Source organism: Anopheles maculipalpis, chromosome 2RL, assembly GCF_943734695.1.
Source record: "Anopheles maculipalpis chromosome 2RL, idAnoMacuDA_375_x, whole genome shotgun sequence".
Classification (NCBI taxonomy): domain Eukaryota; kingdom Metazoa; phylum Arthropoda; class Insecta; order Diptera; family Culicidae; genus Anopheles; species Anopheles maculipalpis.
The window spans coordinates 86,886,683-86,905,500 of NC_064871.1; the positions used below are offsets into that span (position 1 = coordinate 86,886,683).

The window sequence follows — 18,818 nt, forward strand, 5'->3', positions numbered from 1 at the left end:
GAAAAATGTAATTTTCAAACAAGATCTTATTACCAGCACCAGCAGCGTTTCCCTCCCGGGGGTCCAGCGAATCGAACAATGGTATGAACACGCTGTTGGAAACATGCATCTAAATCGAGCGAGTTTTGCGAAATGCAGGATGTCTTGTTTCGACAGGCTATAAAACCGCTTTGATTGCATTTTGGGCAATGGAAGCTTAGGCAACAATTATGATGATGGCAAAACGCGCACCGCCTGCAGCAAGCTGGCGGCTGACGTTGACGAGGCCTATTGGATGCACGTTGACGAGGCAGATGAGATTACACGAGTGATTTAAGTTTCGGGGGAAAAAAAGCTTTTGGATTGCATGGAATTTAGTTTTCCGGGTGTTTAGATGGGATTGCAGGCATGGTTTGGGATTGTAATAGTGATATCACTATTGGAGCTTTCTTGGAATATTCAACAACATAGTACGAGTTTTAGAACGCAGTCAATGCTTTTTTTTTGGAAAACATTCACCGAACGATATTTTTATTGAAATAGAAATTCATTTGTTCCATGAAATCCATTGATGTGGACTTAATAATTTTACTGCTGTTGGAATAGATTTTAGTGAACATATTATTTCCCGGACATATTTAAAATACATACAAAGTTTAAAAATACTATTTTCAGAATCCATGTACCAAATTACAATTTGAAAAGACAGGCCAACGAATCATTTGTCAAGTTCAAGAATTCATGTTTACCGGATGAATTCTGGATAATAGTTAACTGAGCTGATGAATGATAGGAATTTTGTGAATCGAGAATTTTTGTTCTAGGCGTGTTTTTCTGCAAAGACAGCAATCAATATCTTTTAAGGATTGTGTTTGTTGTATATACTATTTCAACCCTAGAACTAACGAGATTTTGATGCGTGGAACTCTACCACGGGCAGTTAAAATTATGATGACGAAAGCGCCCCTGATGCTTTCGTCAGGGAAGATCCACCATCAGTGCGATCCAGCGTGTTGTGGTGGTTGTGTTGCGGTCTTCTTACAGTCTGCTCAGGTCACCATCGCTTGTTCAGCGCAGAACATCAAAGGCCATGATGAAGATATGCAGTGTGCCGCTTGATGGCAAATCACGTTGGGCCACAAATGACGAAGTCCAGACTTCTTGGGGCACTCCCCTGGTATTAGCTATGCGACTCCCCAATAGCCAGGCGCACTGGAGTTCCTGAAGTGTCGAAGTTTCTGGACGGCTCCGTACTGCAATTGATGCCCAAGCGTGGAGGAGAAATCGGAGCATATAGTTTTCCACAGTCGCTTACATCACCAACAAGTTCCAGCAGACATGGAATACGAAAGACCGGTACGTCTGGAGCCTACAAACGGTCTGTAGCTAGATAAGAGAGTGCCTAGTAGTGTTGAGCCCACCCGAAGGTTCCGGAGAAGGTCCCGATTTCAACCGCAGCTAGCCCCGCACCCACGGCTTCGATCCAACGACTCCGAAGGATTTGTCGGCATTTTATGAAGTAGAAGTTATGTTGCAAGGGTTATAAGTCTATTCTCTGTACATAATCACCTTTTTCACCATTTTTATACGCTTTTCATCTTACGACCAGACCGTTCTAAGGGGGAAAATAATGCATTATTCATCGTTTCATAAAGCACCAGTCTAAATGATTGGCCATGGTAGAATTGTAGATGTGATTATTAATTTTCAAATTCATAGAAATGAAATCATAATATATGTGTACAAGTCATGCACATCAGCACTGACATATTTTTTTTTGTACGCGACCAGCCAAATGACTATTCCGGTAGTTCTGATATTAATGAGGTACACCAATATGAAACATTTACAAATAGAAAAGCAATTGATTTAGAGTAACTAACCAAACCGTTAATGACGCTTCAAACCAAACGTTAATGACGTGAAGTACCCTCGAACTGCCTAAATGTAAACACGTGTAGAATGCAATAAATGCAAGTACATGCTTTTGAGTATCGTTAATGTTGTGTTTCTCTCATTATTGAATTAAAAATACCTTCAATCGGTACTAATAATTATTTTGTATGCTTTAATCCCAGCAAAATGAATCATTACAAGGCCCTGCAACGGCTTCACCCTCCCCACGCACAACCATTTGCAACAGCCTCTCAGCAAACAAAATAAATACACACACTCACATTAACCAGCAAGAGCGCATAAATGAAACATAGCAATTGCCACAAGAGCCTATCGGTTTATAAATAAAATCCCATCGATCAACCGATACGCCGTGTTTGGGTCATACGTTTTATTTTCACCCCTTTTTTGTCTGCTTTTATTTGTGCCAATTCGTGTGTGTGTGTTTTTCATCTTCTTTTGCACCAACATGTACATTCATTATGCATGCTACACGCTTTATGACATACGCACATATTTATCCTTAACGGTGCACTGTACCGGCCCGTGTGTTTGTATGGCCGGGGCGCATTATTTCCAGCCATAATGTTTCGCCAGCCAAACTATTTCCGCCCACTGGCATTTGGATGCATTCGAACATAATGCACCGCCGTGCATGGTTGGCATGGAAAGGGGAGATTGTAGAGGTTGGTGTTGCGGGCATTTGTGTGTTGGTTTAACTTACAAGGAATGAAATGATATTCTCATAAATTTTATTTGCTGTGGCTTGTAATTGGAACACTTTGAATGTTTTCCGATGGGATGGTAAAGTAGAAAAGGGAAGTTGTTGATAAAAGGCGTGAAGGGGCGTATTGGATTGGCAAGAATGTGCTGGGGGGATCAACAAAAATGAAAATTACACACAATGCGCTATGATGCCCTCGTTACCTTGTTAGAGCATGGAACAATTGAACCGGTTTATCCAGTTTACGTTGCCATAGGCATTTGTGGCTTTTTGAATCATTAAAAGCTCCGATCGCTCGTGGTGGTGCGTATCACATTGAACATAAAATATTATTATTGTAAATGAAAGCTTTCTGGTACGAAGTAGCTTACTTTTCTGATGGAATAATAGTAAGTTTGGATAATGTCATCCAAAGAAGCTATGATTTCCTGTACAGAGTCCTCCCATTTTCCGGCAACCTGTCACACACCAAAACGCACACACTCACACACTAAATCACTGAATCATCTGGCTATGACGATGACTATCTCGGCAACCGCCCACCCGGAAATGGATAACATGTACCGATCGTCCACAGCCGGACCAAGTCTAGGGAACAATGGTAGCCCGGTTTGTAAAACACGGACTTAACTTCAAGTTGCCATCCTTCCGTGTGAACGTCACATTCACAATGAGGCAAGAACTGGGCAACAGCACAAAAATGAGAAAGAAAAAAAAACACTACAACCAAAAATTCCCCAAAGCCCTGTGATGGAGTGTCAAGAGCGTTGGGTAGACGTCCTCCTGTCCATCATTTGTCTCCATCTCGGAGTGGTTGCGGACCGAACCAACCACTGTAGTAGATCTCACCAGCCTCCAGGAAGTTCTTTTTCCGTCCATCGTGTGTCGTCGTGCGGCTATATTTCATAGACAACTGGGGCGATCCCCCTCCCCTCCGGACAGTGGGTGTCAGTTGCTGTACCGGTTGTGCGAAATTGTCCGTTCATGTTTTGTTTCGGTGAGCGTTGGAATGTGCTGAATGTAGCACCGATTACGTACGTATTGCTCTCTACCAAACCATCGGTGGTTCGTTCATGGGACATTTATGGGACCTCGGTTTATCTCGTCATACGACCATTGTTTGAGGGTGAAGATGTTATCCTTCTTTCGGTTTAAAATTGTGTCCCAGAAGTCCTGACAATCGGGGCTTGTACTTCGATTCTCATTTGTTTGTCTATTATGTAGGACCAATCAGTTGCGATGTTAGTATTGTAGAAGTATGCGAGCGTTTTAGTATACATAGAATACTTTTAAAAATATTACTAAAAATATTATTACAAATTTGTATCCCTTTGAGTATTCCCTAGAAACAGGTGCGAAATATGTTTGCTGATAACGGCCAAACTTTCCAAAAATGAAAGATACTTCACGCACGTTATAGTTTTAGCATACAATCCTCAAAGTTGTATTCTAAAAACAACAAGAAATGCTAATTTTATATCTACAAAACAGCTGTAATCTCTCTTCCCAAGGGCATCATCTGCATCCAAACACAGACAAACAAAACCCTCCAGCAGAAGCATCAGGCAAGCAAGATTGCTTTTCGCTCTATCTATTTTAATAATTTCACCAGCTAAGTCATAAATATACCAACTGTCTATGTCCACTCTGCTTGTCACTTTGTGGACCCGCCTTTTACACATGCCCGCCGGACATGAAGTAAGAAGGCGAGCCGAAACCATCGCACCACCCTATCTTTGCCAGCTAATTTCAGAGCTCTATCAACTTCGGAAAGCGATATAAATAATGTTCTTGGAAACTAATTTCTTTCGTGCTTCCCACACTCTTCATCAATGCGACATCTTCCGGGGTGGCGTTTTGGTCTGACAGAACAGATAACAAGACAACTGGTCGTTTTCATTTTGGGCCGAGAGACGGGGCCGTATGTTGTGGCGAAAAATGCGAAACTTCAGATCATTGGACACACGATGATGGGAGACAAAATTGGGGTCGAGTGACAGTGTGCTCTTCGGTCAGTCCGGGTGATGGAGAGCCACTGTTGTCGCTTCCTTCCCTCTTCTTTGCCACTGATTGGGTAGGGGGAATGCGTTGTGTTATTTGTTTTCTTCCGAATACTGGGCCGAAAATTGTTGCAACTTGTCCATCCCTCAGGGCTTAGCGTGGGAGGGGCCTCCCGGACCATGGGCAGCTTAGGATATGAGTGATTAATGAGAATCTAGATTATCGCACCGGGAGAGTACATATTTTACGGCCGATTGCTTCGTCCTATGTGTATCCGGTGTGTTTGGTATCTGAAGCTTGGGTTTTTGGGCAAGATATTCCACCCACTTCCACCCTCAAATATTCTAGTGTGTCAGCTCTCGTTTGGGATTTATTCGTTACTTCACGTCTCCTCCCTCCCAGCCTTGTTCCAAAAACCAAGGAGAAAGTGGACTTGTCCGAGGGATTTTTATTTAAATATCATAATTTAACCCATCATAATCATTTTGACTTCGAAAGCCAGCACCGACCCCAGACTTCTTTCCTGGTGTCACTTGTTTGCGGGAGATTCTTCTCCTATTTCCACCACTGTGGGGAGAAAATTTATGATGACAAGGCTGGTTCGGCTACCGGCAGCGTGATTGGTCCGCTTCAAGTAATTTGGTGTTTGCAGTCTGAGCCTTCATTATCTGGATAGGATCCGCACGTCATACTCTCATGCACGAGCCTGTATGTGTGCGGTCCTATGTCTAATCAACGCATCTAAAGGGATAGGAGGATGTGTTGTGCGTCGTGCGGTCGCAAAAGGCAAAAGCTCTTCGGGCATAATTAATTACCGTAATTATAACACGGCGCCTTTCGACGGCGCTAGAATTGTGGTGATGAAAGGGTTAAAGGAATAAACCAATGAAATGCTCTCTCAAGCCAGCTTCCCTACCCTGATAAGTAGGTTGTACGTCCTATCATTGTCCGTAAGCCTTTCGCGTGGGTTTATGGTGGGTTTTGTTTGTCTGCGCTTCAAAGCCAACGCTTTTCTTTAGCGCTTGAGAACACAATAAGGATATTAATACGGACAAGCTCGTCGGAATTTCGCACCAAGTTGGGTAATTAATTTCCCTGTAAGACAAAGAGACTCCCAATAGATATACCGGCAGAAGGACATTGTTGGAAGTTGCGGTTTAAATTACCGGTTTCCTCTTTAACTGACTGCAATTGAAATCTACTCGGTGATAAAAGCTAGTAAAAGCTTTTTATTCGTAATCCATCAAATTATGACGTCTAAAGCAAGTCCTAATGTCATCCTTAGCTGTACCGGTAAACGTTAAAACATCGCTCCGTAACCAATCTTCTCTTCAAGGAGGTAACTCTCGAAAGCAAACGAGTGGGTGCAAATGGCGCTGCCCGTTAAACTTTACAGCATCCACTCAAGTTTCCGTTTATTTCTTCTAATTTTCATGAAGCTGCAAGAAAATGGACCAAGCAAAAGCGAACCTCTCTTTTTTTTTTACATCCCCTAAGGTCCGACGATTGTACGGAATTGCTGTGCCTGGATGGATTACACACGAAGAAACGGGGGAAAAAACACCTTTGCGATAAAATTTTACGATGCACTTCCGGAGCGCACCTTCGGACTTTTGACCATGTCATGGCTGGCGGAAATAGTATTGGATGTAAAAGGATGCTGCACGGGAGCTCCTGGGAGAGAGAGAGAGAAAAAAAGAAACAAACCTTATCAAATGCAATCATTTCTTCCGACTTTAACTATTTCCGGTTTTTATTGCAATGACCATATCGTAAAACAGCTTGTTCGTACACGGTGTGTATGTGCCGCCGGTTCACCATATAATGATTTTGATGTTGGCGCATCCAGAAGCAATAGTACAGCCACGAATCTCCGTACGCTCCACCCTCTTCTCCCCCGTGGGCAGGAAGCTGTGGACGAACTTTATCTCTTAATCTCGATGTATCTTGCTTCCGCTTTTTCTGTTCACCATCAGCGAGCAGGCTAAGAAGAACGAAAAAGAAAAATACACGAATCAACCCGGAAGTGCTCGAGGGCTTGCGTCTTTTCAACCATGAAAGGGCCAAGACTTCTTCGATGTAGTGTTCTTATTCTATAAAAAAGGACCCATCCCCATCTTGCACTTTGGTGGTGCACTCGGTTAAAAATCCATTCCAGTGTGTGCAGCGACGGCTCACTGTGTGGTATTAAACTTTTCCTATTTGTTCCGATATATGCCCGCCGGAAAGGCGATACACTCGACGTACTGCCCTGCCAGTACGGTAGTTGAGAACTTGGAACCATTCTTTCTATCCGATGGGTGGTCAAACGTATGGAAACTTTCCCGTATCAATTTTGGCAATTTTCAAACCTCATAAGCAGCGGAAGCTTTTAACGATAGCGCAAGAAAAACTCTCTTAACGAAACAAAAAAGAAAATGAAAATTCACATTCGGTTTTGAAGTTCCTCATTTTATTGCATCGATATTAAATAGCTGTGTGTGTGGTTGGGTAGGTGGTGCACTTTGCATGAGCTTTTAAAGATATTTTCTTGTTGCCCTAATGCCCGTATCATTCGGTGAACGACAAGAGTTCGAAACGATGGTAGTTCAAGAACCGGACAAGCGTGCAGTTAAATTGAGAACATGATCCCATTTCGGGTGCTGCTAGCTCAATCGAATATGCTTCGTAGTTCGTGAATGCTTATCTCCTTCCCAGTGACTTCGATTGGGAGTCACTGCGGATGCGTACATTTTGTGTAAAAGGAGAGAAGTTTTTGGTTTGTGAATAGCGCACTTTATGCTCGATGTGCATTCGTTATCGGGAGTAGCTTATATCGGACATTGCATTATTGCAGCGACAAAGCTCTTTGAGTTGTAGAATGTTGGGATCTTTGAAAACCATGTAGTTGGATAACAAAACCAATTTTTATGACCAAAATAGTTGGAAAACATTCCTTATCTTTTAGTTTGAAGGACACAATAGTTGTTAGAAAACGAAGCAGTACTTCTATTGCTTTTTTCTATTTGCCTTAGTTTATTAGTAAACCAGTAGTAGAAGAAAAAAATAATCCGCTTTTAGCACGTACTTGTGTTTGTTTCTGAATTGTTGTTCGTTGCTCTTCGATTCGCGACCGAACGTTCGCTCCCGTACTGGTACCAGTGCAGGCTCGTCCTGCCCTTTTCTGATTCTCTTCTTTTCTTCCATGTATTAATAAAGATATAGCCATACGGCTAGCTCGATCTATCGAGAATAAAAAACAGAAATAAAATAAATAAATTATGAAAAATGTTTAATTTGCTAAATGCCTTCTAATGTTTACTTTTTAGTATTAAAATTTGATGTAAAAGAATTCTTTCAAACGAATCGGCAAATGTTAACTTAACAGCTTATACAAATGGTTTTCTCTATGCTCAATTGTGAAGAAATTCGCTTTTTCGCGCCAAGACAGTTGTAAGCGCCTATGTGTAGGCTTCGCCAATTTCTGCCTAAATGTAGGCAATCTCTTGCCAATTTGTGCTTGATTATTTCAATCACAGTGAAATATCATGATATTTATATCATCATATTCTAAATTATGTACCTTACGTGTCATTTGCTTATGAAATACAATAAATTACTCCAAATCGCTTTATTCTCTTCAGTCAAAACTTCATTCAAGCATTTGCTGATGATTCTAGAAATAAAACATAAAATTTTATACGAAAGGTTCGCTCAAAAATTCCCATTTACCCTCATGAGAAAAACATAAAATCAAAGATTGCTCCCCACCCTACCTTAGCGGGCACGGTAAATCAAGAATATTTTATGTCACGTGCAAGCGACCAGGTTCTCTATCCCTCGTGAGTGGCAAGGTATATTTACCAAACAAACAATCGATTAAATCGATACTTTCAAACAGATTTAACCTGCTTACTGTTGCCAATCCTCGACAGAAATCGGTTCAAATGTAAAACACACCGAAAGCATACACAAAACCGATCGGTGCCTTCGTTAAGCTCTGCAACAACGTTGGGACATTCTTCACAAACACTGCACTTAAGCGCTTCTGTGATGGGTGTACACGCAGTAGCAGCAGCAGCAGCAGTGATGGAACTGCTCCAACCCATACGCTCCCTTCCCGATAAGGCTAACGCAAACAAATCGTTCCTTTCCAGCAGCACACGACAGAAGCCAGTATGATCTCTCGCAGGCCAATCGCAAAGAAATGCAGCTACTACATTCTACTACCATCCATCGAAGTGATGTGCTAGTTTGCTGCCGCTGGTAGTTGTCGTCTTTACTGCACTAAGCCCGGGCAATAAACGCACACACACACATGAGTTCCCTGGGTCGTCGTCGCACTCTCGGAGTCCATACCGAGGTTTTATATTCAAAAGCAATTTTACGCCAGAGTAGTCTGTAAATATTTATGCATAATAATCTTTTCTTCGTTTTTTGTGTTGTGCAGTACGAAGCGGGTGAATCCCTGTAACAATGCCGGGACATGTACTCACACTCACTCACACACACATATAAATACAGAGGGTGTTGTAACTAATTTGAATGTACAAGTGCCGATGATGTTCTGCCATTTTTGCCGATTCTCCACCGGGAAAGAAGGCTCGCACAACAACCTGTCCGAGATGTTCCCCATCCCGAAAGGGGAATGTTCTGGGCGATGGAGTGTGTGAGGATATGGGAGAGAGCTGGTGGTACACCGTAACGAGAAGTCCTTTCGTACGGGTTTTCCTGAGAGGCCTTTAGGCATCTGGATCAGAAGGGAGATACTGTTGTAGGAGCAGTTGTTTGAGGGAAAAATTATCCTACCGAAGGAGTTTTGCCACCGAGAAGCAGGACTCTGCTTATGCTCTGTTCCATCTTCCTATAGGGTTGGATGTTTGTGCTGCACCACTGCATCCCTGCACCGGGGACACGATACCGACGAATACACATAATCTAACAGTCGAACAGGCTCCCCGACCTACTCAGCTTTCCGTCCCTTTCTGCACGCTTATTAAATGCATCCATTCGCTCGAAGCACCAGCTGCCGGCTTGTACGCTCTGTGGGTGAATAATTTATGACAAGTGGTTGCAAAGACCATCCTCCCAACCGACTCCATTTTTCCCGAACGGGCATTGCGGGAAATGCAATCGTTTAGTAAGTTTGTAGGATATTTTTCCATTCCCGTGCCGCATCGGTTACATGCCTAATTGGGTCAGACATTGTCATATGTTTCAATCATCCTCTTTGCATGCATGCAAGCAGGCCGGTGACAGTAGGATGCACTATGCAACGACGTGGGGGTACTTCGAAGAGTCTTCATCTTGCAACCGGGTACACAATATGTGCATCGTACACTTTATAGTGTTGCAATGAAAAATCAAAACCCAGCTGTGTGTGGTTCTTTGCGGTTTGATGAGGGTTTGTAGGTGAAAAATTAAACAATTAACGCAAAACCACAAAACCACGCAGCACACTTTTATCGCTGCGACAAGTTGCTAAAAACCTCGCATGATAGATGCCGCCAGCTGTTGTTGTTTATCGTTTTGCGAGGTTTAGCAGCAGCGTGTGATGTACGAAAGGGCGAATGGCCTGGGTAGCTCATAAATAAAGGGACGCATAAAGGACTGTTGTTAAAAAAGAAAAGGGGTTTAAGTTACTGTAGTTAGCCTGGCCTCCATAGCCTCGCTCAGCCCGAATGTAGGCAATAAGCAGCTTTAATCATTCCTATCTAGGATTTTAAGTTGAGAAGTGTTAGGATAATGAATCTCGATGGATAATAAGTATGAGGATTCATCTCACACAAACGAACAGAGAGCTTTTTAATCGTAACGATACAAATTTAACCTAAGAACGATGTTTGTGCCTTGATCTCTTACACTGTATTGCTACCCAAAAAACCATCAAGTGCATTACTTCTTTTCCTGATTGTAACGGCTGCATTATGAAAGATTTCTATCCCGACTGATAAGTGTCATCTGAAATCATCAACACTAGATCCGTCTGTAATGATTTCCTATTGAGAACAAATGGCAAACCGGTTTCCGGTAATGAGCAATGCAAAAACGAGGTCATCCCATTCGCCGGAAACGAACAATCTTCCCCATGGCGATTGACAGCTTACGGTGTGCCCCATTGGATATAGCAGGCGTTCATCCGGCAAAGAGACAAGCGTTATCCGGCCGACAAACTAACGTGGGGTAGGAGAAAAATCAATTTTCATCCGAGATCGGCACGGGTCCTAAGCGCTACCGTCAATCTGAACCGCCGTAACTCGTTCAGGTAAACTTCAATGCTTCATCTTATCCTTACACACCTCACTCGGCTCACGGGTGGCAGCCCGGAAGGTGGTTGTCTGTGGTTTCTTCAGCTCTTCATTTTGGTTTGCCAAAGTGTAAACGAGCGATCTGAACGCGCCGGTACGACGAAAGGCCAACAAGACCATCCATTCACTATCGTCTGTGCGTTTGGTTGTTCATGATTCGGTGAAAAAAGGACGAAGGCAGAGAGAGAGAAAGAGAGAAAGAGAGAGAGAGAGAGAGAGAGAGAGAGAGAGAGAGAGAGAGAGAGAAAGCAAGATAAAAACCCGTCCAGATAATTGGCCAAGTATAACAACAACCTACCCACCGGGAGCTGTCGAAGAAAGCAAAACCTCAATCGTTCGACGGCCGCAAGAAGCTACTCGAGCAAACGTGTCATGACACACACGCCCAACAACGTTCGCCAAGAAAAGATCGATTTCAATGGCTGAAAGTCTGAAGCAAATCCTGCCTCATTACTAGCGATTTAAGTTCACCGCTCTTTCGCAAGCACCGGATGCAAGAAGAAGGAGCGAACTTCATCTTCAAACGGGCACCGCTGAACACAAGACGGTGTGGGTTCGTAATTGGGTGTTTCAGTGTTTGCCGTCGATGGCAAGAGTGATTGTTCATCCATTTTCTCTCTGGGTTCGTTGTTACCATCGACTGCTTTGAGCACTTGTGTCCTCTATGTGAGGCGTTCATTTCTCAATTGACACTTTTCTTCATTAGTTTCATTGTTTTTCTTACCCTTTCTTTTCTTTTTGCTTTCTTTTGCAGGTAAGAACTGGCGCACACTGTTGCTGCTAATGAGGTACAGGCGTTACTGTGAACCACAGGAGGTAAAACAATAATTTAATCCGACGATTATGTTCCTTTAGAACTTGAAAATGAACTTACAAACTAAAACTCCATTACACACCTCATGAGCGCTAATCGGTTCTAAATAACATTAATACGTCCAACCTTTACAAGCGTCTTGAAACGCTCACACACAATGTAATGTCAGCATGAATTATAGCTTTATAATTGACCACTTAAATTCGCTTCATACAGAAACTGCGCCCGGAAGTCAAACCTCACAGCGCATAAAGCACGTGAGGTTCCTTTTCTAGGGCTGCAGTAAACGCAATCGTTACATTTAGAGGGACTACTGTTTGGAAAATTGGCTTGTTAAGGAATGGGGAAATAAAATCCATCACCAATATCATTACCGATGTGCCTTTTGCATGTTGATAATAGAAGGTTGTGCTATGACTGAGACGAGAGTAGACAAAACATTTCGTTTCTCTAATTGGTGTGTTTGGATGGAATGATTTGGAGAATTGTTTTGGTCTTTACTTAAACGAACTGAAACGCATAAGACTGGAGAAAGCTCCTCACTTTGGGGCGATCGAGAACAGAACGAGTTTGAAAGTACCGATGATTGGGTTATAAGCATTTTTGAATAAGAAAATCGATCATCTTTTAATGTTATTTTTACGTTTGTAAATCGATAGAATGTCAATGCTCAACAGAGAGGCAAATATAGTTTGTTTAATCTCAAAGCCTCAGCCTAAATAAATGGAAAAAGTCACTGCCTAGTATTGCAATGTGCTTACGCTCAAGTACTGGGCGCCTCCACCGATAAATTTTTTTATCGTACAAAATTTCCTTAAACAGTGCTGCTTAATGGAAAATTGCTAATAAGTAGTTATTATATAAAATACTTAAGTACATGTTTTTTCAAAGGCATTCCTCAATCTGAAAATTATATATTCCAGAATGTCTTTTTCCAGTTGCTGTTTGGAATTTACACTTGGCGTGACCCGAAGAAATTTAGAAATAGTTGATTTTTCAAATTTTTGAACGTTCTTTGCCCTACTGTTCGCTTCGTTACCAAATAACTAGTCTTCTAGGATAATCATTAAGATATTATTGCTACACACGATTATTTGCCAAACAAGGGTCCATTTTAATAAAGCACACGAGGGCACGTTTGTTGAGTTGTTGACATACAGTTTCCAATTAACGTCCATAAGATAGCGCTCGAGGAATTTCCACTAGCAACAAGAAACTCGAAGCACAGCACATCAGACGCCCGGTACGCCCTTGTCACTCATTAAATCTAAGATTTCAGCCCCATTAAAGCGTTAACGTCTTCCAATAATGATTGTTTTCTTGTTTATGAGTCCCGGGAAAGCCGGGCAGTAGATGTACACTAGGCAACGAATGAATCTTGAGCTTGCTAACGCTCGATTGCACCTGTCAAACGTCCGTGTACCCGTGGCAGGGGCTCCTTCTGCGTACGCTTGCAAATGAGGAAATTGGCATTTCAGCCCAGTTGTTTACCACTTCCGTTCATCGCACAAGAACCATCATCATCATCACACGCACTGCGTACGCAAGCCCGTCTTGGAAGGAAGAGAGCGAACACAAAAGTGCCTAGAAGAATGGCGACAACAACGACTACGGTAAGACGACGATCCTACTAGCGTTGTTGCCATATTGCAGCACACACAAGTCACCAGAGCGCGCTCCCTAGAGACAACGCGGTAACGCGCTACACTAACAAACACGCTACTAGTAGCCAGCCAACCGGGCGGTATGGCCATTAGGTCATGAGTTTCAGTTCGCAAGAACTGCTCCCGGTCCATAGCAACCCGTGTACAGCAGTCTCCCGACACAGAGGGACACACACACACACGTACAGATAGACCGGTTCCGTTGCACACACCACAGTGGCTGGCTAAGTCCCGGTGGTTTGCGTGCAATGGCGCACACGGAATGGTGTTTTATTTTACGACACCATATCCTTAATTAATTTAGTTTAGAAATTCTATAAATCCTCTCGTTAAACTCAATTTAATTACTGACTCTACAATCGTTAAAACCGGAAACAGGTATATTCCCTGCTTGTCCCTTTCTTCTCTGCCAACGGTTCCACCGTTCGGCGAACCTTGGGTGTTTCTGACTTTGCACAATCATCTTTTCCGAAGCTTCTTACGCTGCACGGCAGTTCTTTGGAGCAATAATTTCATCTCTTGCGTGTTTTGCGCACGAACCGGCACCTTCCTGCTGCTGCTGACTGCTGCAGTGTGTCGGTGCGTCGTCCTCCGAATGGAGCGGTGGCAAGCAATCGAAATGGTGCTTTTTGACCTTTCCTTGCAATTCTACCGGGTCTATCACCTGCCGGTACGACACAACGGGGTTTGTGCTACGTTTCGGAGTCCGAACACACACACACATACCGGGAAATGTTGACGATGGCGACGGTTTTTGCACACCGATCCGGAACGATTCGCTCGTTTGGGACTGTTTGTTGCTAATTTGCGACCGTTTGCTCTCTGTGTGTGTTCCGTGGGAGGGTGATGCCGCCGGTTGGTGAAGGTAGGGTCGTATGTCGCCTAGTTTGCTTCTTTCCATTTGACCTGAAGCGCACACCACACTCACACCATAATCATAACCCGGGACAGAAGTACGGTGAATAAGTTTGCGTTCTTTGCTGCAGTGGATACTTGTCGTTTGAGTTATGTCAATAGCATGCAATTGGGTATCCACCCTGCTCATCCATTCGTTGTCAAATTGGCGTTTTGAGGTTGAAAATGAATCGGAAAGGGATGGCGCTGGAAGGGCTGGAAGGGTTGTATAAATTGGAAGATGCGCAACTTCAACAACTTCGATAAGCTTTAACATATTCGGTCTTTAGCATGTTGCATTGCATCATTTCAATTGGTCAATCAGTAGAGTTATGGACGAAAAGTTGGATATCAAACATTTTTTTTTTTCGAATTTCCCACAAATAATTAGATTTTGTAGAGAATTCGGTAAAATTTTCATTGCTTTCATTGTTTAATATATATTCTGTTATCGAATAAGTTAGATGTCATCTAATTGGCTTATCGATCTTCTAATAGTTTGGTAGACTTGCTGATACCACGTAGTGGAATAGCCAGTCCTTACTTCAGGGGCTCAAGCCCAAACTACATGTAATCTGTGTAAATTTTTTAAAACTTTCCTGTAATATTAAGCCTGCCAGGCCCGTTAAAATCAACTTATTCAATGCTTCAAAAGATGTGGATTTACATGAAGATCTTTCAAGTCCACAAAGCTGAAAATTCTCAAAACTTGAATCGAATTCTGAATGGTCCTCTCGACATAATTTCCTTTCTTTCTAATAAAACTGTTATTAAGTTGTAAAAGTTTGGCGGACTGGTGTCTCAAGTTGTTATGAATCATTTCAAAATTTAATAACTCATAACTTTATGAAGATCCTACCTAGTTTATCAGAATAATCCTAAACAGATCATTATTGGAAGTATTGATAATTGTAGGAATTGCTGATCGAACTTGGTGGAAAGGTAAGGACCTTTTCCATCAAAGGCCCAACAAACGAGAGTACGAATTAGAGTAGAGAGAAGGTATTAAAGCACGTTTTTCCTTGGTTAATAAAAGCTGTAGATAGAGAGACCTGCGAGTTCTTCATTCTTAAGATTTGCAGCGTCAAGAATGAACATAGAATACAGCATGTAGAAGCATTATTTAAATTGTATTTGCTGAAATTTCTTTGCGTAGAGTAATTTCCAAAAACCACCTAGGGGTAGATCCTTGATCGGAGAACTAGAGTTCCCAATTTGGAGCACATAATTATAGGAAAGTCTTAAATAAATGTTCAAAAACCAACTGATCAAAAACTCTAATCCATGAACGGTGGATTAAAGTTTCTGATCTGCAGTAGTTATTGGAGGAAATATTGAGGCGGGCAACTGTTCAAAAATTTTACATAGTGTGATATGTCTTCACGTATTTAAGTTACTAAAGCATTGATCTTAATATTAAATTCCTATATTTCAAAGAACCTGCTGGTATAAAGTACATTAAAATTTCTCTCTCAATCACTAACCGTGTTCTCAGTTTGAAAAAAAAAAATATCAAAATACAGCAAGGAAATCTTTTCACATTTCTCTCACCATTTAGCTTCTTTAACACTCTCACTCTCGCCACAATAACTAGCGTTTACTGCTACGACTTAAGCTACGCATTCGGCTCCGCATTGTGCTACGAAATGAAGTTTGAAACCGCTGCCCGTGGTGATGATGAAGATATGTGATGTGAAATAAACATGGCGAAACTATCGCACCTCTCTACCTTTTACTCGCACTAATAGATGAAATGAAAACTGACTTGCCTAATGCCGGCTAATGTTAATGGACGGAATGAACTTTATAGGAGTGCAGCAAACATACAAAAAATGCTTCCCGCTTTTACCAATGCACGGGAAAGGGAACCAACCACAACACGTCAAGCGAGATTTCTTCCCTTACGCCTCAAGGCTTATGAGTTTTCGTTTGCCTTCCCGCAGGGGGAGCGTGACTTATTTGCCACCGGGTCCGGTTCCCTTGCTGCCAGCGTCACTTTTGGCGCTCGGTTTCTGGATGCTAACGTCGATCACCGGCCGGTTATCTTCGCTCGAATGGTGACGTGAGGGCTGTTGGGCCGGTTGTTGAGGCTTTTGGGCGGGTGCCGTTTCGCTCCCGGTGTTGGTACCGCCGGCCTGCTGCTGTACGTACAAAATTTCGGCATATTCGGTCGACTCGTTGTTGACGGTCGGGGAAGGCTTGTTGACGAACGATATCTCTCCACCGCCGGCCGGCTTAAGCTCCAGCTCCGCGTACACGAGCGTTTGATCGTCCTGTCAATGGAAAGAAAACACATCACAAGACGGTTCTTCTTCCTGTCGACGCCCGTATATTACCTTTGCGGGCGGCTTTGTGTCCTGCTCGTCGACGGCAACCACATCCGGTGTGATGTTTTCCTCGGGCAGTTCGCTTGCAGTAGGGCCGCGTTGCATGCGTTTGGCGAAAATGTTCTTCAAGCGTTGCGTTTTCGTCATCGGTTGCTTCATTTCTGCACTTTCTGTGTCGCTGCTGTTGGTTTTGGCGATGGAGAAAAAGGGGTAGATGAAAGGGTGATGGATGAAACGAGTGTGAAAGTTTGGTGCGATCTATAAAGCTTTGTAAAAAATAGCATTCCAAGAATTTACAACAACCGTAGAAAAATTAGCTTGGTGCAAATAGGAAAGGCAGTGTTTCTTAATATTGGTTGTAAGCTTTTTTCAAAATTATATTTAATTTGATATATTCGATACAAAAGATAAAATATAATGCCTGTCCCTGTGAGGATTAAGAAAAAAAAAATTTCAAAAACAGTTACATTATAATACAACAACAATGCATAAATTCTCGGCTCACGTGCTATAAATTAAATTTAAATAAAAAAAATTCGTATTTAAAGCAAAAAAAAAACAAAAGTATTAAAGCATAATTTAACAACGAGCTTTATTATAACTGTCGCACACAAAAATACCACAATTATCCGGTATACAAAAGAATAAATTAGCATCATCTGTACATAAAATCATAATACATACAACATCGTGGAGGAAATATTAGAGGGCATTAGCTATACAGGTTTAGATATTAATTCTACTCTTTACATTAGGCGCATGTGTTTAAAATCTCCATCAACACCAAACAATGGCATCGCAACGGTTTGCTTTCCCCGGAAATAAGTTAGGCTACCAATATTTAGAAAAGCCAATTTAAGAAAACATCATTAGCGAGGAGTGAGCACGTTAGCTTGATATGATTTTTCTGTTTTGTTTTGTAAGCCTAATTACTACACTTGAGTTCTCGTTCCCTATCTGGCAGCAACAATCTCTAGAATATTTCCGTTTCACGCTTGCGCTTAATGGCGGCTCCGGACAGCAGCAGCTGGGCCTGCTTTTCCAGCAGTTCGCGCTGCTGGTGCGGTATCCAGCGCTTCTGCGCACCGGCCACCGGTGGCAGTCCAATTTGGTTCGGATCACCGTACCCGACCGTCGAACAGGAGTCCGACGATAGGACACTCGCATTGTCAAAGTTCCCACTGTTGACGGATAGCTGCGGGTCGCGCCTTATCGCACCCAACGGGTACGGTCCCGGTGCGTCTAGCGGATGGCGTACGTTAGTTGGCCGCAAGATCGAGCTGTTCGGGTCGGGTGTTGGTGGGTAGGAATCTCCGTTCGAGGTGGCTACTGCCGGTACAACCGTGGTCGGTGGTGGTAGCATGGTCTCACCAACACCATTGTCTATAGTGTCCCTGTAGTAGGTTAGTTTCCACCCGCGTATATATAAAAAAAGGTTGGAAAGAAGGATAGCATTTAGAGAGAAAAAAGGGGAAATTTTTTTTTTGTACACAATTAAATATAAAAAATTAAAAAAAAAAAACTAAAACCGAATCAAAATTTTTTCCCGACATTGTAAGAAGCAGTAAAGGCAGCAATGAAATGAAGTATGGTCAGGGCGATTGTGAGCTTGTAAGGATGACACCGATAACAAGCAATACTACACGCACACCAAAAGTTATACTACGATCGAATATTTTTACATTAATCACACAAAACATATATAAATCCTATCTGCACACACCCCGGATACTTACGTTTCACCAATTTTAGCTGCACTGGTTGAAGTTGAGCTGCTTTTGCCTGTTAACGATAGCAAAGAAAAAAAGAAAAAGCTTTGTGAATTTCATTCATAAATTTTCTCAGTAAAGTAACAATTCCTAATTCTGTTATTTACAAACATGGTATACAAGTGAGCGTGGTTTGCTTCTCATTACCCAACAAAAACTGAGCACAAAACTGAGCATGAGGTTATGTTTTAAAGATTTTTATTCGTTTCATGTATATACAATTTTTATACGTTAAAAAAAGGGTAAGGAATAAGATTAAAAAACGCTTCATTTCGATTGAGAGATTATGTGTTTTCCAGAGCTGTGCCAGAGTTGAATGTGTTTTGCTACGACGCTCGTTTTTCAAATAAAAACGCTCAAAAATACCCCACAGATGATAAAAGCATTGTTAATGGGGTGTTCGCACTCTCTTGCTTTCTCTATCTTTCTTTCTCTCTCTTTCTTTCGCTCTCTCTCTCTCTCT

The 18,818-nt window shown here is 42.3% G+C and overlaps 4 protein-coding genes across 5 annotated transcripts in view; 3 read left to right on the forward strand and 1 right to left on the reverse strand.

Moving 5' to 3' along the window:
- The window catches only part of LOC126567956 (diacylglycerol lipase-beta-like), a 300,577-nt gene that overhangs the window by 66,078 nt on the left and 215,681 nt on the right, over positions 1–18,818 (forward strand). The window lies entirely within an intron of this gene.
- The window catches only part of LOC126567939 (peptide transporter family 1-like), a 490,614-nt gene that overhangs the window by 44,877 nt on the left and 426,919 nt on the right, over positions 1–18,818 (forward strand). The window lies entirely within an intron of this gene.
- Positions 1–18,818, forward strand: part of LOC126567830 (uncharacterized) — a 206,247-nt gene that overhangs the window by 10,679 nt on the left and 176,750 nt on the right. The window lies entirely within an intron of this gene.
- The window catches only part of LOC126568700 (fasciclin-3-like), a 93,468-nt gene continuing 90,864 nt past the window's right edge, over positions 16,215–18,818 (reverse strand). Inside the window, exons 8-10 of the mRNA XM_050225218.1 lie at positions 18,323–18,368; positions 16,596–16,767; positions 16,215–16,532 (exon numbers count right to left, since the gene is read on the reverse strand). Coding sequence (XP_050081175.1) covers positions 16,215–16,532; positions 16,596–16,767; positions 18,323–18,368 — 536 coding nt within the window. The remainder of the gene's footprint in view (positions 16,533–16,595; positions 16,768–18,322; positions 18,369–18,818) is intronic.